Genomic DNA, 25848 nt, shown 5'->3' with positions numbered 1-25848 from the left:
ACAGACAGGCAAATCTTCTGAATACAATCACAGACTGGTTCAGGTTGAAACAAACCTTAAAGCCCATCTTGTTCCACCCCATGCCATAGGCAGGGACACCTTCCACTACCCCAGGTTATTCTGAGCCCCATCCAACCTGGCACTGGACACTTGCAGGGATGGGGAGTCAGGGTGAGCCTGACTACAAATTCAAGACAGCTTTCTTCCTCTGGAAGAATTTTCTCATACTGTTGAAGCCTGTTGGCTTTTTCATTTCATCTTCAATGCAGACACAATTACTGAACAATTACTGACAGTGGTGAACACCCAGCTCCAGCAACGCCAGGGCTTCTTACCCTCAGGGGGTTCTCGTTGAGGTACGGGGGTTCTCCTTCCACCATCTCAATAGCCATGATGCCCAGGGACCAGATATCCACTTTGGGGCCGTAGGCTTTCCGTGTGACCACCTCAGGAGCCATCCAGTACGGAGTGCCCACCATGGTGCTGCGCTTGCTCTGCTCGGGGGTGATCTGGGCACAGAACCCAAAGTCGGCTGCAGGACAACACAAGGTGAAGAGGTTAAACTGCTGCACCCCAAGAAGTGGCTTTCCTAGAAGACTTCTCTATTGCTACACACAGATTTCATTGAGAGGGGCTTGGGGGAAGTTTCTTCTTTCCTCCCCCACTACATTCTCTGGATTAAAAAAGCCAACGTGCAATGAAGATACGAAACCTGAAGGTGCTTAAGCAGGGCAGAATTCCGTGGAGTGAAGACAAGGCTTTTGTCCTCTGGAAACAAGAATTACCCTGTAGAAGAATGGTGTTTTGCCCAGTCCTTCCTTCAAGAATTCCAGAATGGTAACAGCCAAAAGAAGCAATCAAGCAGAACACAGGCAGAGCGCGTTCTGCACGTGGTGTGTTACACAGCCTGAACTAGAAGAAATCCATCCACAATCCATGGCTTCTGCCCTGCTAAACAGACTGTACTTGTGCAGCTACTGAGGTCAACATTTCACAGCACTTTGGCCATCTATACAGGTACTACAGCCGACAGACACGGAAACAAGGCTCCAGGGAAGTGCAGTGCTACCCCACTCAGCAGCAGGAACCTGGACAAACAAACCTTTCCACAAGGTAACTACCAAAGAGAACAACCACACTCAAGAAAACGAGAAAAGTCACCTATTCCTATAGCCTTCAGGTGCAGCAGCAATGCATGTCCCATCATGTTACTTTATCCAGCTGCAGCACTCCCACTTCCCAGGCATGTAAAGCATCAATAAGAACACAGTTAAGGCGACAGATATTACTTTATCATTGACACTAAGTTAGAGAAAGAGAGAGAGAGAGGGAGAGAAAGAGAGAGAGAAATTTAAATTTCGAAGTGATTTTGGAAGTGTCATGCCAAGCAGTGCTAAGGAAAGAGCCAAGTCATGGAAGTGCCAAGTTGTACCAAGACCATTTAACAAAGAACTACCCCACCCTGACAGTCAAAATGCTGCCTTAAAAAAAAACCAAAACCAAACAGAAATCAAACCTATAGGAGTCACCAAGTTCCTCCTGCACTTTTTGGCCTTATCAAGGTGGCACAGTCACCTCCCAGCACGGCTCATTTCTGTGACCAGCCCAGGGAGGCAGCTGCAGAGTGCTCTCCCAGCCTCCCAGCCAGGCCTCCAGCCACCAGCACAGAGAAAGAACACAGGCAGGAATCCAGTTTGACATGTGCAGCTGCAGTCGTGACACCTGTCCTGTCACCAGACTCCCTCAGAGAAGGGGAAGAGTTTAAAAAGAAGGTGAAGCTTCTCCCACCCTAAACTATTGCTAAAGCAGTATAATCACACAGCCCCAGAAGAGCTTGTTCAACACTGATTACACCACCTCCCCTTCACACAGGGCATTTGTGCAGCTGGCTCCTGTCTCCTCCTGTGTCTCCTTCCTCCTCATCCTCCCCCGATCTGCTGGGGTGATGATTTTGACTCAGCTGCTAACACTTTGGCAACTTTGCTTTGCTTTGACACCTCTTTTGCAATTTTGATCCTTCTCCAGCTAACTCCTCTCATCCACATCCTCTGCTGTAATTGCTCACTTCTCCTCAGCCTCTGAATCCACAGTCTGTGCACAAACACATCACATCCTTAAAAAGAAAATTCCCTATGCAAGCCAGCAGTGCATCCAACAATGCTGGTATGCAAATCAGGTTGCTCGTAATCTTTCTTCACACTCCATCTCATAAATAAAATGAGACTGCAAACCATCTAGAATAAGGAATATTGCTAAGACACATTTTCATAGCACTTCAAATTCCTACTAAAAACACTTTTTACTTCCCAACTTTCTGCCTTAACTCTTTGATTGTTATATGCTTTGTGCATTCCTGCATACCAGAAAGGCAGATCATACACCTCTTTAATACACCTCTTTCTCAACAGTCCTGACAGCTACCAGTGGTTTCACGTAATTTTTATTTACACACATCAGAAAAGGATTTACTTGTACACAAGCCCATGCATGCATAATAATTACCTGAAAAGCAAGTAGTTTCTTTTGTCATGAAAAGGCACAGGGTAAGACTAGATTGCATTAAATGACCAATAATGCCCAATTATCTTGTTAGTGGCCTTGTAATGAATGGGGCAGAGCATTTATATCAAGTCATGACATCCTAACAAAGCCATTGCAGTTTGCTGCAACTTTGCTCTTGCAATTCTTCCCATTTTGCTTCACTGTCTGGTACCAGTTACTTCCCATTTACCAACGTATTCATGGGGCCACAGGTTTGCCTCAACATCCTTCCATGGGGCCAACATGTCCACAGCCCCAGCCTGAGGGCCCTCAGAGTATCAGTACCTGCTGCCTGACACATATTTATAACAGAATTGATTGCTATTACTCATAGTCAATAAAAATCCACCTCCAATCTCCCTGCCAATTCTCTTTCTACTGATTTATACACTCTGAGCAAGAGATTGCTGGAGAAGGGAACACAGACCATGAAACAAGTGTCTGCTACTCACTGAGTTTAACTGATCCATCCATTCCTAACAGCACATTGTCACTCTTTATGTCCCTGTGGATGACCTGGTTGGCGTGGAGGAACTCGAGTGCTTGCAAGCACTGGACAGGAGAGAAAAAAAAACAACATTCAGCATCAAGGAACACAACTGCTGTATGAGAACACAAATTCAAAGCCATGTTCACACCCTCAGTCAGCTCTGAGTGCAAGAATATAAAGGTATTATTGAAAATAACCAGCAGAGGAAGCTCTTGGGCTAAAAAAACTACGCTCCAGATTTCAGGTCAAAAATCATTTCACTATGGAATTTCCCTGTCTGATGCGTCCTTTTCCCTGTCAAATGCATCCTTTAAACTCCTCATCACCCGAGATGCTCTCAGAAATTCCTGATGTTAATTTTGGTACATCCCACAGATTCTACAGTGGAACCATGAAGGATTAAGTGAGAGCTTTTTAGGCTGAGGTCACACCAAGAGGAATTGGGGAGGCTTCACTCCCAACATCCACACAACTTCTCCAGTGAAGGCTGTAAAACATCTTCATTCTGAAAGGCATTAATACTGGTTTGTATTGTTTTCAGATGAAAACTTTTCACACTAACTTTCTGCCCAAAACTGTAATGAAATTTACTTTTGTTATTTGAGAATAAAAGGCAAAAGAAAAAAAGCCAGATTTTTCTCTTTCCATCTAAGCAGAACATTTGCCATTTGCAGCTTGGCACAGATGTCCCCGCTGAGTTTTTTTTAATCTTGGTTTGCTTTAGCAAAGCAACACTGATTTGCAAAATTAAATGCATCTACAACACCAGGCAGCAGAGTTTTGATGAAGTACAATAGTTCAATATTTGACTTCTTCTGCAGAAAAGTTCATTACTGTCACAGTAAATAGTTACTCTTTTGGTTCTCTGCTTCCAGCTCCGGTTTCTCTGGAAACCATTCCCTGTCCATACATGTTCCTGTGCAAGTTTGCTTTCCCTCCCCTCCCTTGGGGTGAGTCACAAAAAAAGTCGTCATGCTGATGGAGTCAGATGGGCTTTTTAAAAGCCTCTGATCCTCCAGCACAGCAGATAACACAATCCTCCTTCTGCCATGATAAATCAAGCCCAAGCTGGATGTTGGCACTGGCTCAGGGCAGAAACCACTGCTAAGTTGTGATATCAGCTGCTTTTAATGCTTTCATTTGAAAACTTACTGCAACCTTAAAATTACACCAGCTACAACCTTCTGGGGAATTATTTTCCTGAGAAATACATAAAGAAAGCTTAACTGGCACAGAACTACAGATTTCACACATTATGGGAACGACTGAAGTGGGAAAGGAATACTCTGCATTCAGTTCATCTTTATTTTAGTATATGTTTCTTAATGTACTCCTGTTTCAGCAGCTCCACTTTCACACTGTGAGCAAACACAGCTTCCCCCTTCGTCCTTCTGGAAAACACTTCAAAGCTTTCAGGAGTTTTTTTGGTTTTTTTCTCATTTCTACATTACCCACACATGAACATGCAGATTTTTTTTAGTGCCTCTGAATGTTCTTTGTTAGTCCAAGTTAAAAAGCCATTCCTTTCAGCTCCTAAACTTCTCTATTGCTCCTCCCTGAACTTCATTCATGTTGCTCTGCTAATAATAGTCCACATTACTCATATTTTTCTATTAACATGGTCAGCAGGATGAGGCACCCCAGGTACCAAACCCATGGACTTTATTTGCTCCATCACCAAACATTCCCAAACACCCACCTCAAACACCACTGTAGCTCTTTTGTGTTACACCTTGCAAAGCCCAGTTTTCTCAGTTAACCTAATTTTGTTCTTTTCTGTAACTGTAATATTGATTTCTGCTCATGGTACCATTCATTCTTTACTCAATGGCTTCAGCAGCAATTGTTGCAATTAGTGCTAACCTGAGCATGCCATAAAAATCAGGGGAATAGAGAGCACCTTCATTCCTCAAGCCAGCACCTCCACACTCACCTCTCTGCAGACAGCAGCTATCTGTGCTTCATCCATACACGTCTCTGTGACCACATCTGTTAGAGAGCCTCCAGCCAGGTACTCCATCACCACAAACAATTCATCCCCTACGAGGTAACTACAAAGGGAAAACCAAAAGCATGTCCCTGTGCCATCACAGTGACAGTCTACATACAGACTCATTTGCTTCCAAGACCCTTAGGTACAGGAAGAGCAGGTCTGGGTGAAGGATAACCTCCTGTAACCCTCAGAATGAGCAATCAGCCAACTGGCTGCATTTACCTGTCCAGGAAGTTGACTATGTTGGGGTTCTTTAGCTCCTTCATTACCAAGATCTCATTAATAATCAGCTCCTTCTTGGGCTGTTTCTGCAAATTGATCTGTTTAATGGCCACCTGAATAGGGTGAAATAAAACAGCAATGTCAAACCTCAGTAGCCAAACCTTTCAGTCACTCTTAATACAGCGAAAAGGCAGAAGGAATCCTGTAACTCCTGTTCTAAAGGAGTTTAGAACAGTTTGTGGCTGGCAAGTTGTTTATTTATCAGCATACAACTTAAAAGAATGCAGCTTGAAGCACACAACTTCTGCTCATGGCCAACATCATCCTCTTGCAGCTGAAAGGATCCACAAACAGTAACAGAGGCCAGAACAGACAGCAAAGGAACATTCAGGAGATAAAAAGACATTCACCCAATTCCACATCAACAGTCCTGAAGCAGAAGAGAATCCTGTAGCAACTCAGAGAGAAAGTCTGAACCTTCCAATGCAAGGTGAGGCAATTTGTTGTTCTCTATTCTGGCCTAATTGGTGTTTGGGTATAAGGAACACTGGGAGGCAGAAGGAATTCCTCTGAAAGCCATTAACTCAATGAACTATCTCAGAGACAAGGGAAAATAAAGACCAAATTTATCCATGAAATAATCTAACAAGGACAAATACTACAGAGCTTAAAATGGAGAAGAATCATCCCAGCTCTGTTAACTCCAACACTCTGAGGAAGCAGTTTGGAGTTCTGCAAGACAACCTGCCCATGACTCCAAAACCAAGCACAAGAACCAGCATAATCCTGTAGAAATGACTGTTGTTACATTGCCAAGGACATTAAAGGAAGAGATTCTCATCATTCTGTGGCAAAATTACTATGACTGGAGGAGGAGCAGTTTGCTGAGGATCTCGTGGGAGTTTGGAATGGAGACCTCAGGGAGCAGATATTCCACAACCCTTCTTGGGCTCCTGTGTTGTGCCTGATCATCCTGACTGGGAGGGAAAAAAATTTCAACACCTAACTCGAATACTCAAGTATTGCTGATGCCATCAGTTTAACTAAGAGGGTCTGGAGAAACCAAGGGATAAAAGCAAAGAATAGGATTTGGAGAAGATATTCTGACTACAGCAGGGCATCACATGAGACAAGCTGCTTCCATAGAGAGACACAGCCAAGGGTGCAAAGACTAAACAAAGTTTTATTTCCGAAAACACAGGACACCAATGCCTGCAATTCCTGAAGGATAAACCATTTTCCAAACTCATTTCTGGAACACCTCACTCCCTCTGCTTTTCACTGGAAAGACAAATCTCTATTTTTAGCTTTCATCATCTGATTACTACAGAACAAGGCACACACTGTTACAGCTGACTATGACAAACAGATCTGAGAGGTGATAGCAGCAATGGGAGCCACTGAAGGAAATTAGTCAAATCATTCTGGCCACCTACAGAAGAACATTTAAACAAGAAATGAACACAGGAATCTTACCTCCTGCCCTGTTGCCACATCAATAGCTGTGAAAACTGTACCTGAAGCCCTGTGAAGAGAAAGCAAAATGTTACAGCAAGTTGCATCTCCCTGCGTAACAAACACATGTGAACAGCCAAGTCACAAACACAAAATTGTTTCAGTTTCCAGTTCAAAACTTCCACCACTGTGCAAGGCTTTCACTGTTTATTTACTTTGTTTGTTGCCCAGAGAAGCTGTGGCTACCCCATCCCTGGAAGAGTTCAAGGCCAGGCTGGACAGGGCTTGGAGCCACCTGGTCCAGTGAAAGGTGTCCCTGCCCATGACAGGTAGTGGAACTTTAAGGGATGGGCTTTAAGGTCTGTTCTCACCCAAACCAGGGTGGGATTCTATGATTTATCACTGCCAAATGCAGCCAACACCTCTGCCTGCACAGTAAGTGGTGTGAGGCAGAGAACAGCACCCTGCTGCTAACACTGCCCCTCTAGGAATAAAAGCTGGGGTGAACACTTACCCCTGCCCAATTTTTTCATATCTGGTGTATTTTTTCTTGGGATCTCCTATGCTTACAATAGTGCCTGAAAGAAAAAAAAAAATCAAAAAGTCAAGCCAGTCCCACTGTCCCCCAGTAGCAGGGCTGGCCTGGCCCAAGACAAGCCCAAGAGTGGGTCAGCTCAAGTAACAAAGCTGCTGCACCAACAGCCAAAGCTGCACAGGAACATGAACAGAGTGAAAAACCATCAACAAGATGGTCATGGAACAAGCAACAGCAGAAACTATTTTGTGTTGCTATGGTTTGCATGAAGTTCAGCTGTGATACTGTGATCTGCATGTAAGATACAAACCCAAATCTGTTCTATCATTGTTTTCCACCCAACAGGGCATTACAAACCACCAGAGCCTATGCAGCGCTCTCAGCTGCTGCTGCTGCACACAGAACTACCCGAGCACTGGGGGTAGTTACACAAAATATGGCTTTCATATTCCTCCCCAACTCCCAAAGCCTTTGTTTATCTGAAATGAAGGCACCTACGTAGTTTTTCCATGATATCTTCATCTGACATCTTGGTCTTCTTTTTCTGCTTGTCCCCCGCTTTGGTGGCACTGTCGGCGCAGGTGTCACCCGAGGGGGCAGGGATGGGGTCAATGACAGAGCGGGTGTAAATCTGGAAAGGGAGAGCAGAGACCTGAGCACCTGCTCTGCCATCACTGACCTTCAGATGAAACCCAGCACAGAGCTGCAAAGATCCCCAAGCATCATTTAGGAATAGGTATGAGGCAGAAATTAGAGCTGAGACACACTAAAATCCCATAAATCAAGATGCTGGCAACATTACTGACCTCTGAAAGAGACCCAGACATCTCCTGAACAGAGTGGATGCCAGGAGATTCCACCTCAGTTTTTTATCTGCTTATTCTTTACAACCCATACTAGTTAACAGAGCAGAAATCACTATTTAATAGTGAGATCAACTCCTACTAAAATCTAAAAGAAAAATATTCATGACTGACATGAAAAGAAGGATGAAATTCCCAAATATTTCCCAATTGTCCCCAATTTAGGTTTTTCTCAAAGGAATTTAATTTTCTCCTGAGCTGTTCACAGACATACACAGCTACTCTAGAAATAATCAGCTGTAGACCTCTCACCTTTTATCTGTCTACATCCCAAAAGTGGGAAATTATAAAGCAAAATCCCTTGACAAATAAACATAATTCACATTTTCAATCGTGGAAAAAGTGGTGAACAAAAGAGAAGCAAAAAGTACAGCTGCCACAGCCAAAAGAAGGAGCTGGAGTAAATGGGATCCCTGGGACACCACAACCAAGGTGTGTAAATCAAAGCTGCCCTAAAACTTAATGAACAACTTCTCAAGCATTTCACTGTTCCTCTAGTGCTGATGACTTTGTGAGTGAAATAAGCTTTCGAATCTAAAATTTGCATTAGTTGGGGTTTAGGTAGTGTACTTGGAGAGGCTACCACACTGCAATCCAATCAAATATAGGAAAGCAAATACATTGCTTTGTGCTGTGCAAAGTTACACAAATAGCCTACAGGGGTTTTTCAGGAATAAAAAACTTCCTCCTCACATGTTGGGGTGAAGGATAAGGACAACTGGATATCTTCAATACAAGCTGACAAACAACTTGACAAATTTCAATGACCTCAGAGGTCTTTTCCAACCTAAATGATCCTATGATTCTATTAACTACAGGATTTCTGATCCAACTGATATCCAGAAATCAAGTCTTTTCTTAGCAAATTTAAAAAAGAAAACTTTTCCCTAAAAACTTACAGCAGCTCATTGCTCAAATAAAACCTTTCCTTAAAAAGCAGAAGTTCTGCCATGCTGAGAAATGCAGGTCTGTCAATTTTACAACTGCTCACCGATTTTGTGTGATCTGGCCGTGGAGCAATCACAGGAGGAGGAGCTTCTTCATCATCCTCATCATCATCTGGCACAGTTGTTGATGGTTCTGAACCTTTGGCATTGGTCTACATTTTTACCAAAGTTTCAAAAAGACAAATAAACAAATTGTCTCTCCCGCAGTATAAAAGACTTCATAGCTTTTTTTCTTCATGTTAAGATAAAATAATTTAATGTAAATAATTTGATGTAAAAATAATAATAATTTGATGTAAAAAAAAATAACTTAAACCACTCAACCTATCCTTAAGTTATTACCTTTCATTATGAGACTCAAATACTGTTACTCTAGTGAAATATGCCATTGACCATGCAAATCTATGTTTTAGTCCACAAAAAAATCCTAATTTTTATACTTTTCTTCTTTATCCAGTTTAATACTTCAAGATTCAGAATATAACAAATACAGAAGACCTTAACTTGTATGCATCTAAGAATATCCAAATAACAGTAAATTCACTCACCATTGGCGTTCCTGAAGGGAAACCGTCTTTTTCTAAAGAGGACAAATAGCAGAATACATAAAATCATCAGAAGAAAAAAAGAAAAGTGAACTTTGTAGAGTACAGGATAAGAATATTACAAAGCCTTATTACAAAGCTACTTTCAGAAAGGATTTGAAAGAAAAGTAGGTAAAACTGCACCTGTTTGTGGGACAGTCCTTCTCTCAGCCCCCCAGCATAGGTCCCCATTGAGGAGTCCCAGATTATTCTGCATCGCTGATGTCACCAGCTGGTGACATCAAGTTCACAGACAGCTGTGAGGAGCAATGCCTCCAGCACAAAACCAGTTCATCCCAGTCCCAGCGCCCCAGCTTGATAAACACAGCCCATTCAAGTTCATTTTGGCTGCTATTCTGAATTATCCAGTTCCCTTTCTTCCCCTCTCCACTTAAAACAGGAAATTAACTGGACAACACCAGTTTCCAGTAAGTTTTAAATCCATCTTCGAATATTTGTGCCTCATTGAAATGCACCTTGCTTTCAGCACTTGAATCTGATTTATCATGCTGACAGAAAGGAAGACAGTGCTCCAAATTCCCAACTCCAGTGTCTTGCACACTTGGCTCTCACCTGGAGCAGAAAAACTCAGATATTTCTGTTTTGCTGTGTCTTTGGAGTCATAGAATTTCAGCACATCTAGTACCGCCTGGGGGTTTTTCTTCTGTTCTAGCTTGGTGATATTTGAGGTCTGAAGCAACCGAGCCCATTGTTCTGGCATTCCCTGGAAAAACAGGGGATTTTAAGCATCCTTGTTGTATTTTGAAGGTTTTTTAAAAGCAAAACAAATCTCTTCCCTCTATAAAAAGCATAACATGCACAGCCTTAGGCACACGAGCAAGTAGGATGAGGAGCCAAAACACAGATCACAGTGCCCACACAGCAGCACTTCTTCCAGGTGTGCTGGGCCAGAGTGGGAATACAAAAACTCTCAACAGATCCAGTGTTACCCACTAAAGACAGCAGACTGAAGAGGATTTGACAGGGAGGGCTCTCCCAGGGGACACAAAGCATCAAATGTCACACTGGCCCTGCAGAAGCAGTAACAGGTCACAGTGTGCTCTACAAACACACAGGAAAATTCCTTCTTTGGTGGAAACAAAGCCTAACTCCCACTGTATTCTACAGCTCTGCCTTGGCTTCACTGCAGCACCGACCCGTGGTGTTTCCTGAGCTACTCCAAGGCAGGAATACTCACAGTGAACTCTCCAGTAACAGCATCAAAGCCAACATGGATGGTATGTTCAAAATCTGATGGTGGGGAGATTTCTGGCCTTTCCTTTTCCTTCTTCTTGCTTCCTGAAAAAGACATTCAAAGATCTTGATGTTAGAAAGAAATTCTTTCCTGTAGGGTGGGGAGGCCCTGGCACAGGGTGCCCAGAGAAGCTGTGGCTGCCCCTGGATCCCTGGAAATGTCCAAGGCCAGGTCTTGGAGCAGCCTGGGACAGTGGAAGGTGTCTCTGCCATGGCAGGGGGTGGCACTGGATGAGCTTTAAGGTCCCTTCCAGTCCCAGCCATGCTGGTATTCCATGATTCCAAGAGCCAACACCTTGTTCCATTAAATTATTTATACCATGGCAGCAAGAAGAGAAGAGATTAGGAGCACTGGAGTGCTCTGTTGAGCACATGAAATCCACACATATTAAATGTTTACAATGCAAAAAAGAACATTTTAATATAGATTAAGAACAGCAGAAAAGACAACTTCAGTTCAACCTCAAGTTCACCCTAAAGACACTTAAAACTCAGTTGCCTCACTGCTTCAATTCAAGGTAATTAATGCAAAGTAGGACTTCCTGTGATGAAGATAAGAGTTTATAGCCTCAGAGCAATTACCTAATTTAAATTAAAAGGGAAAAAAAGCATGGTAAGTACCAGAAGCAGGAACAGATAATTAGAAGGACCATGTGCACAATACAACCTAGGCTGAATTGAATTTATAACATGTTTTCTAACACCTGGGGCTTCAGATTTTTGTTTGCTTGTTTTGGGAGTTTTCGACGGGGCGGGGTGGGGAGGAGGTTCAGGGGTTGGGTTTTTTATTTTATTTTTCGGCTTTGTTTCTAAATTCACCTTAAAAAGTCCTCTTGTTTTAACACAGAAAAAGCAGGTAAACCAGCACCCTCTTCATGACTCCACAGCCAGCAAAGATGGTGCTGCTCAGAGCCAGGAATTCATCTGAAATCCCCTCAGGCTGGCGGGAAGGGAAGGGAAGGGAAGGACAGGGAGCGAGGACAATACTGCCGAACGAAAAGCCATGTGGGCTGCCTGCAGCTGAACAATGCCGTGGAAAGACACGGCTGTTATAAACAGGATATCTTTAATATGGCTGCACAGGGCAGAGCCAAAAAGCAAACGGGCTGGCAGACGTTTCGGTAACAGTGCTCAGGCACGGCACAGGAGAAACTGGCTGCTGTGAGAAGCAAGGAAAGCACCAATCCTTCCCCATTTCTTGCAGCTTTTTATGTGGAAGCAAGGGGGAATGTAGATAGATAGACAGATAGATAGATAGATAGATAGATAGATAAAGTTGTATTCCTCAGGAAGGCTCCTGTTTGGGAGCACTTGACGTGCACTGAACAGGAGCACGTGCTGCGTAAATAAACCCACTCCTTCCAAAAATACACCAATCCCACGAGCAGGCAAGGCAAGGAGACTAAAACCCACTGCTCTGCCCACAGGAACAGCAGAGCAGCACTTCAAACAAACAGCCCCAGCCAGAGGCAAGCCCGGTGAGTCATGTGCTGGCAGGACATCCTCCAGCTCTGAGAACAAGGCCACTGAGAGGCCACGCTGCTCCAGGCCCTGGCTCGGCCTGCAGCAGCTTGGGACTGGAATGGGAATCCCTTCAGTGAAGGGCAGTGCTGCTTTCAAACTGCACATGGGGGGTCTTTCTGCTGACATGGATGAGCCCCAAGGAGCAAAGTCTGTAAGGAGGATGGGAAAAGCTGCTTCAGGCTGGTGGCAGCACCCCAGGAGAGACTCCCAGCCCTCTGAATTTGGGTGCTGTCAGCTTGGTGTGGTGCAACATGTCTGGAGGAGGTTCTGCCTTAGCCCTTCAATCCTGCAGAAACAGGTGTTTTACCATTTTATTATTGGTCATGGGACCCAGAATTTGGCCCTTGGGCCTACAGAGACAGCAGCATCCCCTTGTTCCCAAAGACACACAGTCCTTTGGAAGGATCTGGTGAGCTGGAGAAATGCTGTCTGATTAAGAAGGTGCCCCAAATACAACCAGATTCTTCTCTTCCCCAAATGAAGCCACAAGCACTCAGCAAGGTGTCACCCTTGGTATCTCCCGGGCAAATCCATCCTCAGGCTTCCCACCAGCCAAATTTTCTGTACACAAGGCAAGAAATGCAGCTGTTTCCCAACAGCTGGAGGTAGCAGGCTGCTGACTCCAGATGTGCACCTGGAGCTGCTGAGCCCCAGCTGAAACCACACCAAAACGTGCCTCAGGCATGTGACATGCAGGATCTGGGTGATGCCCTCAGCACCTCCTTTAATACTTTGTGCCCAAAAATTTCTGGTTTTAGGGGACTATTTTAAAGCTTTCCAAAACCACACAAGGTTCCTTTGACTTCAGAAGTCAAGCCAAGGAAACTCACGGCAATGAAGTACTCTAGTAAGAAGATGACTATCGCTTCATTTATCCTAAACAATGGAACCAGGGGGGAAAAAACCCTCCATGAGTGGTGATTAAATAATCCCTTCCAACCCTTATGATTATTTCAGCATAGAACTAGCTCAGACTTGGGGCAGAAACTGTGTAATTGCTAAATCTCTTCATCTGCAAGTCCCCCAAAGCACAAGAACCTCCCAAGAGAGGATCTGGGAGCAGATGAGGCTGGCCAGGAGGGACCTTGCAAAATCATATGGACAGAGATGTGCAGACAAAGCCAAACAACATTCCTGGATAATGGCAAGGATTTTTTCATTTTCTGAAAAGGGGAACTGAACATTTTTGTAGTGATTTTTTAATTTATGCACTGCCTGAAGAAATTTTTCCCATGACAAAATTTCTTCCCCAGGTTGACGGGTTATTTTGCATCTAGTCCCAATGCATTTTTTAAATCAGGGCAGGAAGTTAGTATTTCTGTAAAGCTTCCCAGCAGCTGAATTTAAAGAAAAGAAGGATTTAAATGGGCATTTCTGGGGAGGGTGCGTCCCAGCCATGCTAATGAACAAAACAACTAACATCTGACTATTGTGTGAGTGCCAGAAAGACAGTGTGCCCACTTCTGTTCTGCTAACATTTGACAGCCAGTTTTGCAGTCTTGAGGGCCAAAATCCCTTCTCTGGATATTTACATTAGCCTTGCTGGGGATCATCCAATAGACAAGTTTCTTCCAAATTAAAAAATATAAACTTTCAGATATTTTCTTTCAGTTAGGTAATTCAATTTCCATTTTTCCTAATATCTTGCCATGCAGAAAAAACTGCTTTTTTTCAGGAGGACATTACTTGAAATACTTTTTAACATCTAGAAAACACAAACTGACACCCATTTCCTCTGAAATGTAGTTTTCACAGCAGAAATTCTTTCTTCCATTTTAGTTCACAACACTAAGTAACAGTAGGTAGATCCTAAATAAATATGCAGAATAATTTCCCTAAATTTGGTGCATGTCAATATTTAGAGTGGTCTGAATAAGCTTGATAGGACTCCAAAGCAACTTCAGATGAGCCAATTTTAGATAATTAATTCTAACTTTAGATAATTCTTCAATCACCTCTCCATTCCTGCAACGAAGAAAGAAACCCACCATCAAAACAAGAGAAAATGTTCATGGAGAAAAAAGGTGCTATGGAATGTCACAAAGCTCTCCAGCTGTACTTGCACCCAGCACCCACTTGCTTTCATAATTCACTTGTGATACTAATTCAGAGCAAGAAAAACCTTCCTTCACATGGGGTTATGTTCTGCTTCATTATGTCCCTGTTTGTGAAAGGGCTCAAATACTCTGATGAACCACCAATGCAACAGCATAAAGACAAGTGCCATCCCAGCTCCTAAACTGCTCTCTTTGCCTGAAGATGGACAGATCTGATCCATGAGATTCCCCTGCAGAACTCATTGTGACAAATGGTGGGTATTTCCTTCCATGACCAACAAATTAATGGTAAAACACCATTATTTCTGAAGAATTGAAGAACCTGCTCCAGATATGTGGCACTGCACTGAGCTGATAGCACCCAAACCTGCCACCTTCAGCACCCAAATTCAGCACCCTCAGAGAGCTGGAGTCTCCCTTGGGGTGCTGCCATCAACCTGTAGTAGCTTCTCATGTTCTCCTTACAGACTTTGCTCTTCAGGACTCACCTAAAAGAGCACAAAGACCACCACTGCTACTGCTGTAGCCCAGCCACAGACAGGCTATTTCACAATAAATAACCTTGTGAAACAGCTATTCTGCCTCCAAAAGCTACACTGGCCAAACCTTTCCATCCTCCAAAAAGGAAAACACACCTACTGTTGAGAGCAGAAAGCCAGATTTTGGAAACAGAGGGAAGCCTGTCTCTCAGGATTTGATATCCAGGGAGAGGCATGGCTGCAGAGCTGCTCACACAGCTGAGTGAGAGCAAAAACCAGCCCTGGGGAAAACACTCAGCCAAGAGAATAATCAACCAGAGGAGCAAAATCTCTTGAAAAAAGCAAACCTGTGTCAGCATGACTGAACCAGTCCTGCCCAGCACACCAGCAGTGAGGCACAGGGAGCCAAGAGCACAACCAGAAGGCATCAAGAGCAGCAGGGTTCTCCCCACAGTGCACATTAAAAGTAATGTTAACTAGTAGATTAATAAAATGCTTAGCAGATTCAGGTCAGGCTTAAGGCCCTGTGCAGTTTTATCATCCCAGATGTTAGAAGGTATTTCTGTCTATGCACTATTTTGTTGTACACAGACACACGTTACGGAGAGCCAGGATGAAGGGCTTCACTGCTGTACATACATTTCCCACACAGCAAAGAGGACAAACAACACACAAATACAGCCTAGTATTCAATATAGCCATTTTTTCTCAGAAATAACTGTTTTCACAGCAACCTGGGTTTTTCCCCACTAGTAATCAATCCTAACAGTGCAGTTCCACAGACAAAAAGATGTAATTTCTCTCAGTTTTCCCTCATGCAACTGTACCTTCACCACTACTGACTTCTTTTAAAACTCCCCAAGGTGCCACATAAATGATCATCACCATGAAGTAACTTCCAAACCAGCTGGGTGCCCAGTTAAAACTAGAAATCTGTATTTAAGTAGCATGATCCCCAAGAATGCCAAACATCAATTAGGGTTGTTTGGAAATGCATTACTTCAAACTGGGCAGCAAACAGGGGGTGGTTTTCCAATCCCCTACACTTGGGCAGGCTGGAATCTGACATCTAAAGCACCACCAGAACTTACAAGGAGAACTTACACAAGTAGCAGTGGGGAAAAAAAGAGGCATCTTACCTTTTTCATTGCTATAGAATATGGAGATGATTTTACTCCTGGGTTTTCTCTCTTCTGGGACAGAGGGCAGGGGTTTATAGCTGTGGTTGGTCACCAACTGATCCTTGCCCCCTGCACTGAAGATAGCACTGCTCATCCGGACGGGAGGGGCAGGGGGTTTGTCTTCCAGTTCTCCGTTGTCAGACATGGTGCTCAATAGCTAGGGGAAGCCCTGCAAGAGAAATGTTGTTTTAACATAGGGAAAGAGCATGGAGTACATGAACATACCATTTCTTCTGTTGGCAGAAGGGAAGGAGGCGTGAATTCAAGTCTGAGGAACGCAGACACTGACGCCTCCACCAAAGGAAGCAAATCCCTTCCTCATTCCCATTTCTGGGCCACCCATTCATTTGTGCCAGCAGCAGCATTTGTGGGATGGAGCGACAAACATTGCCAGTGATAAAAGTAACCCAAACCAACTGAACAAATTCCCAGATCTGGTTCTCTGCTCACACAAAGGGCCTAAGTAAGACATTCTTTAAGGATAGCTCTAGCCCAAAAAGCTTCAATCTCCAGTACCAAGCAGCTTTAAAAGCCTTAGATGCTTTCCTGCTTGTCATTTATCAGACAAGATCTGGGGGACAAAGGAACAGCTTATGTTTGTCAGTCATAATTCAGCACACTCTCCATACTGTTGCATTCAGAACATCTCTACCCAAATCACACAGCCCACAGTAAAGAGCACTGAGATCCACAGGATGAACTCCACTTCTGAATGAGGCTTGCATTGCTTCCCCACTTGGTGCCAAACTTTCTCCACTTGCAGAAAATAACATCTAGTATCACCACAATCCTCTTTGAATCCTCAACAAAAACATGAGTGAAAACACGGACAAACAGCTGCTAAAGCTACGACCACAGCACAATAAAACATCTACGTGACACATTCCCCATTCAAAAAATGTCTGCTACTATTTCCTCCCTCCTTGTAGTATCTTGGAGGTTTTTCTCTGATCACCAGGAAACAGGCAGCCTCTCTGTTACAGAGTAAAGAGCACAAAGGAAGATGTACAGAAACCACCTCTCACTGACAGGTAACAAACAGAAACAAATGTACCCCCAGTTCTTCTGTTCACTCAAATAACAAGCTGCCTCTTTGGAACAGGAGCCAACACATCTGTGTTGGCCTCCTCCTCCTTCTCCTCTCACAACAGTTTGGGAAATAAATGGTCTCCTGGTGCCCACCAACTTCCCATCACATCCCAAGGCATGCCTCACATTATCAGTGTCATTCACAAGAGCCATACAAGACAGGGCAATCCTCTCTCCATTACTGTGCTCCCAACAACACAACACAACACCTGCATCCTGCCCAGCAGCAGAACTAAAACAATGTGGGATGTCATTCCCTGTCATCTCACAGGGTGGGTGAATGCTGCCAAATCCCAACAGAGGGACACAAGTCAGGCCAGCAGCCTGGACTGGAGCAGCACTCTGGTTTATGTTGTGAAGCTCAAGGAGATTAATTAGCTCCATAAATGCCCATGAAAGCACATAATTTCTGTCAAATATCATCAGAGGCACGAGGAGCACAATGCTCTGGCAGGGCAGTAGAAACTGCACATGTGCTGGTTGCTCCATGACTTGGAGATCAGGAGGAAGAGCACCCCAAGCTGTGCAGCACCCACCTACACAGACCTATCCTGCAGCCCTTTCCTGATGATGGAATTACAAACACACCAGCCTGAACGTGGCTGCAGGGATGCAGTGGTGAATCAGGCAGTGACTCCCAACACTCTTCCAAATCCGCTTACTGACTGCTCTTTCAGATGTTGCAAGTTATCTACAATGTCTTGCTTTCCAATATCTGCACTGTAATATGGGGGAAAAGAGTTAATATCCTGCAAGCCAACAGCAGGTCTGAGCAGCCAACCCACAAAGATTTTAATTCCAAATGCTTCCCTTACAAGACACTGTTTGCAGCAAGCACATGCCACCCATTTAAGATGTATAAATCAAATAAAGTATTTGCCTTATAAATGTATATATACAATACATCCACCAAACCAAACTGATATATTCATATATATGTATATATTCCTATACATGTGTATTCATATATAGAGATATAGATTGAAGTTGGGTTTGGAGTGATGGCATAATCTGTGTCCCTTCTGTTAATCAAACCTCAGAAAAGAGCAGGACACAGGGTCCTTAGCTATTCAAATGGGGACAGATGAAACAAAGAATTCCTTCTTTGGAACAAATGCAATCAGAGAGCTAAATAAATCATAGCAGGTAAATAAGTGTACCACACAACTTGTATGCCAAAATGATACACTATGTGAAGAAAGCAACATCATGAGTAGCCTTCTATATTTTTCTAAAACAAACCCTATTATTTCCTCCAGTTTTTCTGAGCTGTCTGATAAGAGCAAGAGCAGGATGTAAGGATAAACAACTCACCTGCATCTGAAACTGGACAAGAACAGACTTGGCCCTCCAAACCCACATCAATTCCCCACATGCTCCCTTGGAGAGTCCAGCCAACAAACTACCAATGCTGTAATGTGGTATTCAGGTTACAATTTAAAAAAAAAAAAAAATTAACTGCACTTCTGTTGATGTAATTTTAAAATAAAATTCTCACTCTAGTAAAGATCCTTTCCTGCTGACCCAAGCAGCTCATCACATACACATTCTTGATCCAAAACAAATTATTCCTTAGTATCCTGTGTGTCCGAGAGAAGATGGAAGAAGGATACAAAAATCCAAATCTATTTCAGACAATCAGGCACTTCAAGGAGCTGGTGTACCACAGATGTTGGTGTAGCAGCATCTGAGCAGAACCCTCAGAGCTGCAGCTCTGATCAGCTGCTGACTGCTCACAGTGTGCAGAGAGAGCCTTGACCTCTCTCAAAGAACAGCCCAGGGGCTCCACAGCAGAAAAAACAACCTGTGGGGCTGGTGGAGCAAACTGGAGTGACAGAAAGAGCTCAGGCATCAACTTCCCACCTCAGGGACTGAATCCAGCACCAAAATCCTTCCAGCTCATTAATCCTGTGGTCTAGGAAAACCTCAGCGCTAAGGAAAAATTTAAACCAGGACTTCTTTAATAACACATAGTAGAATTTCTGAGTGGCTGTTTCAAAGATCATTGTTAAAATAAAGCACTGAATTCAAACTCAGTTTGCACAAAGGCCCATTTCAATGCACAGCAGCTTTGAATTCATCATTTAGATAAATGACAACAGCTCCAGTCACGCCAAGCACGTCACGAAGCACAAGTTCCGATCCTTCAGCCATCATCGGAAGTGAAAAATCAATCATTTTGTCCAGGTTCAGATCCAAACAGCTCTCCTTCTTCTGCACTCAGCCAAAGAAGAGAGCAGTTCCCCTCTCCTTTATCCTTATCCTGCCTGCATCATGCAAGGAAAATTTTCCACGGCATCAGGAAGTATTTGGAAATTGCTACGGAGGTTTGGCTTTATGGGTAATGATGGAGGAGGGATTTTAAAAAAGGAAAATTTAAAGAGTGCAAATACCCCTCTGAAGCTCCATTTGTGCTCTCTCAACCCTCCAAGAGGAGAAGGAGCCTGTTGAGATCCCAGCAGGCAGACGGAATCACTCCTGCACCATCACCCACGTGCCTGCCCTGCTGATTCATTCCTTGTGCAGGGAATTGCAAAGACATGGGGAATTATTTTCCAGTGCCTGCCAGGAGTCTGTAACCCAGCAAAGGCGATGTCAGGTTCATATTTCTCTGACAGAATCAGACAACACAAGTAATGGTGGGGTTTTTTTAGCCTGGCTGAAAGCCATTTACTAAAATAGTTAACCCGAGTTTGAACAGCCTCACTAAAGTATGCTAAAGGTAACACATGGAAGAGGGATTCACTTTCATCTTTGCCAGTGAAGGAAATTCCAGTAATAATAATGCATTCAAGCACATCAGCAACTCCCCCACAATCACTACTCACACTACATTTAATACAAGAACTAGAAAGCAATGGATTGAACCACAGAGACGAGCTGAGAAGCTGCAAATAATACTTAACTACAGCCTTCAGACAGGCTCAGTCCCACCACAGGACACGAGTGCAGCCCATTACACTCCCACAAAAACAGACACAAAAAGAGCTAAAAGCTTTTCTCCCCACAGCTCTGCTGCTTAACCCACAAAACACATTCACAGGTGCCAGTGCTGGTGACCTCAGGGTTCATTCTCAGCCCTCACACCCACATGACACACCTCCCAGCTGCTGTCCCCTCCTGACAAAGGCTTCTTGCCCTGCATTGGGGCAGTGAAAATTAAGTGCTCTCTCCATCCTAAGCAGCCAAAGAACAACTGTGCTCTCCTGCAGAGGCAGCAGCAAGTGTCCAGCAGGGTCTGGGTGTCCTAAATCACTCACCAGCAATGCTAAAGACCTACAGCCAGGCTCCTCATAACTGCACCTCCTCCCTCCCATCAAATCATTTAGCCTGGAAATGATCTCGCAGATCATTGAGTCCAACAGTTAACTCAGCACCATTAGCCTTCCCACCTTTGCCCAGGGAGGATGAGGCAAGACATGCCCAGGTCCCTCCCAGCCCCTGAAGGGACCTGCCCACGATGCTCACGTGTGCTGAGTTTCATTTTTATAATCTACATCCGGCTGCTAACTACCTTTCCTCTTTTGGGGATGGAAAGGGCCCGAAAACTCAAGGTCACAGACAGGCCACAGGAGAGACACAGCCATTCCTGTCACTGTCACTGCCACTGATGGGAAAACACCCAGAAACACAACCCTGACAGTGACTGAAAGCTGAAGTAAAAGTGAGGATTGGGCAGTGCTTTCAGAAAGCTGACAAACACGCACTGCTGCAGCACTTCAGTCTGAATGCTTTGGCTTTGACTGGCCTTTTTTTGTTGTTTGTCCCCCTCAGTTCCCCTTGTGTGAGCATAAAGCTGGGCTGCTTCCTGGAGGACTTCCTAAGCACAGCTCTTGTGCAGGCTGTGGCTCCCTCGTGATGGGGATGGAGCCTGACACGCACTCCCATCCCTGAGCTGTGCTCGGCTCCTCTGACTCCTAGAAAAGGACAAACGTTCTTCCTCTCAAACTTGTCTGCGGACAAGGAAAGGAAATAGAAGGAAAAAAAGGAATAAGAGGACAAAAGGAAATAAAATAAAATTGCTGTCAATCATTCTCCTATCTGCTGTGGTGCATACTCACATGTTCCCCGGAGCACTCGTATTTGAGCAGATTCAGTTTTAAATCCAGATTACAGTGCACACAGATGAGCCTTATAAAGCCCTGAGCCGGGGTAGGAAGATGGTACCATGTGTCAAATCAAACAGCTGGTATAGAAAGGTCTCACATCACAATGACCTGAATTTGTCTTCTTAAGATATTCAAATTAATGTATTTGAGCAGTCTAGGCTGCACCTGTATTTCACTGCCAGGGATGTGATGGAAAACTACATTGGACTACTACTTGGAAAAAGAAACCAAAACAAAACACACCCAGCTCAGAGCTGCTTGATAACGTGTCCCTAAATTCCAGCTCCTGGCACACAATATTGTGCTTTACACTGCCACTGGCCTCTGAGGAGCCAGACCTGAATCAGCGAAATACAGCAAATAAATCTGTGACAAGAGCTTCAGAGAGCTGCAGACTGAACTCAGCTCTTTATTGCAGGTAAAGATTACTCATTTACTATCAGCAGCGCAACACAGAAGGAGCAGCACAACCATCACATTTAAGCCCATTTGGCAGGGTTGACAAAAAAGGAGAAGTAACAAATTTCAGGCTAACAAGGCATTAAGAAACATAACCCCTTTGCTTTTGATGTGCCACTACAGCTGCAGGATACTTTTGGGACAACACCTGAACTGCACAACACTTGGGCCACTGACACAGCTTGAAGGCAGCACAGCATAACTGTCTGTGGTCTGACAGAAGGAAGTGAAGAAAAGAGAACAGGCCAAAAATGAAGGAAGGGCTGCTGGTGGGTGCAGTCCCTGCAGAGGACAGCAGGGCTAAGAAGAATGAGTTATCACTGCAGCATCTCCAGGCAGCAGCTTCACCCCTTCCCACGGGGCCTTATGGGGCCACTGGCAACACTTGTCACTGCATCCAGGCCAGCCACGAGCAGGGCAGAGGAAAAGAGAAAAGATGTCCAGGAAACAGATCTCCAAGGCAGAAGGTGTCACGTGAAAAAGAGCACAGAGCCAGCAAGAACAATGCGAGAGCTACTGTGTGATGCTCCAAGAAAAGGCTGCTGTAACAAGGCAGATTTAAGATAGTCGTGTCCCATTCTTGCTTTATATTATAAAAATCCTTGCTAAAAATGGCTGGAGGCTCATTGCCATTGCCCCCAGTGGGTTTGGTAGTTTGCTTATACACAGCCTCCCCACACCACCACCTCTTAATACCTGAAAATCACCTTACTGGAAGAGATGAGACTTGATGCTTCATTATTCTGGCAAAGAGGTGAAGTTTTTAACTGGAGATTGGAGGGCTGCTCACTTCATCAGATTAATCAGATTTTGGAGTCCAAAAGTAGAAGGACAAGTCTCCATGGGTATTCTTCTTTTCTCCCTGCCCCCCTCCTTTTTTTTTTTTCAAAGGCTCCTGTTGAGCAATAGATTTCCTGTGATTAGCTCACTTAGTGCTGATTATAGCTCACTTCCTCCCAGGGATTAGCAGAAAGCAGCTTTCGGACAAGTTTTTATTCAGATGGTGCTACCTAGCCACAGCTTCCTGCCTCATCACTCTGCCTCTTAGCTGAGCAGCTCAACAGCTTGAAATTATTTCACTGCTGCAGAGAAATTCACAAAAGCAGCACATCTCAGACTGTCTTCTCCATGAAAAACAAAACAAGTCTTTGGGGACGTCTAGCTTGCCAACTTGAAGCATTTGGATCCACGAGATTTATTTAATCAGCTCCAAAAAGGAGTTTTTTGGAACAGAATGAGCCTACCTTCAGAGACTGAAAATACTTATCTCATCATTTCGACCGAGAAAACTGTGCAAAAAACCCAGCAGTGGCAGACAAAGAATTACTTTCTTGCAGACTTGGCAAACGTAGTCGCAGATCTTCTGCCTGCCAAGAGAGGACTCGAGCAAAAGCACGGACAAGAGTAACAGTGATAGCGGCCAGGAAGAGGCAGCAGGATCATCTGTTCCACCTTGGCTTATTGGAAACACGTGAGATGCTCCAAAGAAACAGGCGGCGCTCAGAGCCAGCCCTCCTCTGGAAATGCAGGCACCAACCTCCATGGGGTTGCTGAAACCTCTCCTGCCAGTTTAGGGCTCTCAGGAAAGAGGATTTGGTCAGTGCCAGACTGCACACTCGTGAAAACCAAGTTATTTTTATTTATTTTTCTTTATAGGGAGCACAGAGGAGCCCGTGCTAACCTAGAATACTCCAAACAAGCTCAGCTTCCCTAATTTACAACCCCAAAAAGGCAAGATGCTCACCCTTCAAACAATGCAGTTGAGAGAAAAGCTGCAAAAAAACCCAGAAATAAAAAATATCTCAGCCAAACCAATTTGTCATTAAGATTTCCAAAGGGATACAGTAATCAAACCAACCAGCATGAAGTTTATAAACAGGTCAGGTCCCTCCTTCCCATCTTCCCTTCACTGCTACATGTGGCAAAGGGAACACACAATATTCCCACTCTTAACAAATGTGTAAGGAGAACCTCAGACTGATTTGGCAAAACCAGTCTGGATGACACACAGAACATACCTAGCTAAATTTTTCTAATTTGTCTTTTTCCAGCCCCCCAATTTCCTTATGATTTTTGCTGAGTCACACAAATAGAAGGGAAACACAGCACAAACAACTGCTCTTTAATTGCCAAGTGATAAAGAGATTTGGGGGAAAAAAGAAGATGAAAATCATGGTCAAATGGAAGGAATAAAAAAGCAGAGAGGAAATTAGCACAGAAGGAAGAATAGCCAAAACTGTAATAGATGTGCTTACCACAAACTGAGTTACATAAGACAAATGTCCTATTGAGGGGGTATTTGAAAGGGCTCTTAAGGCTTCCTAAAGGAAAATATTCTTCAAACCCATTGCCAAAGTCCATTACAACCTGGAGCAACTACTGACTCCATAAGGCACTGAGCAGATGTGCAAAGTCTTGCACTAAAAATGAGCAACTGGGCTGCAAAAATGTCATTTTTGAAATAAAGAGATCTCAGCCTTTTGAGGATCACTGTGACTCAAAAAGATAAACAGGGAAAATCTGAGTGGGCCGAGACTAGCACCAAGATGTGCAAGAGTCCTGGTAAAAGCCCATTAGTAACAGAAAATTTAAGCAAATTAACACTATTTGGCTCACTGAACACTGGGGCCACCTGTACCTTATGATTCATCTGCCCTTTGTCCCTTGAAACCTGCAGAGCACTCAACGCCCACCTGAGATCTCACTTCTGCTTCACAAAATCAGTGTGGCTCTGCTGAACTGTGTTGGCATTTTACCACCAGCAAACCAGGAGCCTCTTCTCTGCTCCACCACCTCTGAAACCTTCAGACACCACGGGTGACAGTGCCAGATGGGCCTCAAAAGTGACTTCCCAACTGCCTGCATTTCCCATTTCCCCAAAGTCTGGCTGGAAAACTCACTTGGGAAGGCAACTGATGACACAGAAACAATCCAGAGGGATGAACTGATGGACAGGGGTGGCCATTCCCACCTTTCTCTGAGGCAGCCCTTGCAGGAACACAGAGGCCTAAGGAGTGTGGTGGAGGAGGAATGAAATCAAGAAGGATCCAAGGATCCATTCCCCCTGGGGAGTTGCCGCCTACCCACCGAATTCAGGCCGCACTCGGTTTTATCCAGCCTGCAGCCAGAGTTTTCCTTCAAGGAACCATTGTGCAAAGATGCATGATGATAACACGTGCTCCAAGGTGTCTGAACCAGCCTGTTCAGCACTCAACAAGGAAATTATCCTCGCTCTGCCTGCTGAAAATCCTGAGTCAACTAAAGGCAGCCGAGGCAGCCGGCGGCGGGCACAGCACATGCAAATCCATGAGTCGAGGTGTTCGTGCTTACTCATATTTCACCAGCGAGCAGACACTCTGCAGCTTTTATTTTTATAGCTGAGGTTTTCCAAAGATCAAAGGAGAATAGGGAAAAGGGCAAGTAGGGAAAGTTTACAAGAAAATTAAAAAAAAAAAAAAAAAAAAAAAGAAGTCTGCATCTTGTTGTTGAGATTTTCTCTTAATTAAAGCTGACATTTACAGGCAGGGAGGGACTGCACATTCCAGAGCAAAAGTTATTTGACTAAAGGCTGCCCTGCACGAGGCACCTGTAGAGTTAGGAGCACTTCTGTGTTAATAACAGCACTCCCAGCTCTTTAACCTGGAGATTCACCACACAACAGAGCTCTAAAAACGTCAGGCTGCTGGCAAAGTGCCCGAGGGTGACCAGTAACCCCGACAGAGAACAAAAGTGCTTTTTTAACCTTTTTTTTAACCTCTGGCAATATTATTGGGCCAATGTAAAAAAGTAAAACAAGGGCATGGCTTCCCCATCCAGATTAGAGGTAACTGGAAAGAGGAGAGGTAACACAAAGTGTGTATGAGAGTGGCAAAACCAGAAAGAATTCAAGGTTAAGGGATGCAGTGCTCTCTCATCACTGGTAGAGCTGTCAAATGTCAGCTAAGGGAAAAATGAATAATAAGGGAAAAGACAAAGGGGAAAGATGAAATGTCTCCCTCCAGAAGAGCTCTCTTTTTCACAGGCACTCAGAATAGAGCTCTTTGTTTCTCTCTAGTGGCTGCCCAAA

The 25848-nt window shown here is 44.2% G+C and overlaps 1 protein-coding gene across 1 annotated transcript in view; it reads right to left on the bottom strand.

Moving 5' to 3' along the window:
• Positions 1–25848, bottom strand: part of PAK2 (p21 (RAC1) activated kinase 2) — a 40797-nt gene that overhangs the window by 4892 nt on the left and 10057 nt on the right. The window contains exons 2-13 of the mRNA XM_085069911.1: positions 16084–16294; positions 10829–10929; positions 10204–10354; positions 9595–9626; positions 9091–9198; positions 7735–7867; positions 7216–7279; positions 6723–6771; positions 5247–5359; positions 4965–5082; positions 2994–3093; positions 336–532 (exon numbers count right to left, since the gene is read on the bottom strand). Of these exons, the coding sequence (XP_084926037.1) occupies positions 336–532; positions 2994–3093; positions 4965–5082; positions 5247–5359; positions 6723–6771; positions 7216–7279; positions 7735–7867; positions 9091–9198; positions 9595–9626; positions 10204–10354; positions 10829–10929; positions 16084–16270 (1353 nt within the window). The 5' untranslated portion in view covers positions 16271–16294. The remainder of the gene's footprint in view (positions 1–335; positions 533–2993; positions 3094–4964; positions 5083–5246; positions 5360–6722; positions 6772–7215; positions 7280–7734; positions 7868–9090; positions 9199–9594; positions 9627–10203; positions 10355–10828; positions 10930–16083; positions 16295–25848) is intronic.

This window comes from Lichenostomus cassidix, chromosome 9 (assembly GCF_008360975.1).
Source record: "Lichenostomus cassidix isolate B80296 chromosome 9, HeHo_3.0, whole genome shotgun sequence".
NCBI classification, from domain to species: Eukaryota; Metazoa; Chordata; class Aves; order Passeriformes; family Meliphagidae; genus Lichenostomus; species Lichenostomus cassidix.
The sequence above is the reverse complement of the archived record's forward strand: the minus strand, read 5'-3'. Positions and strand labels throughout refer to the sequence as shown.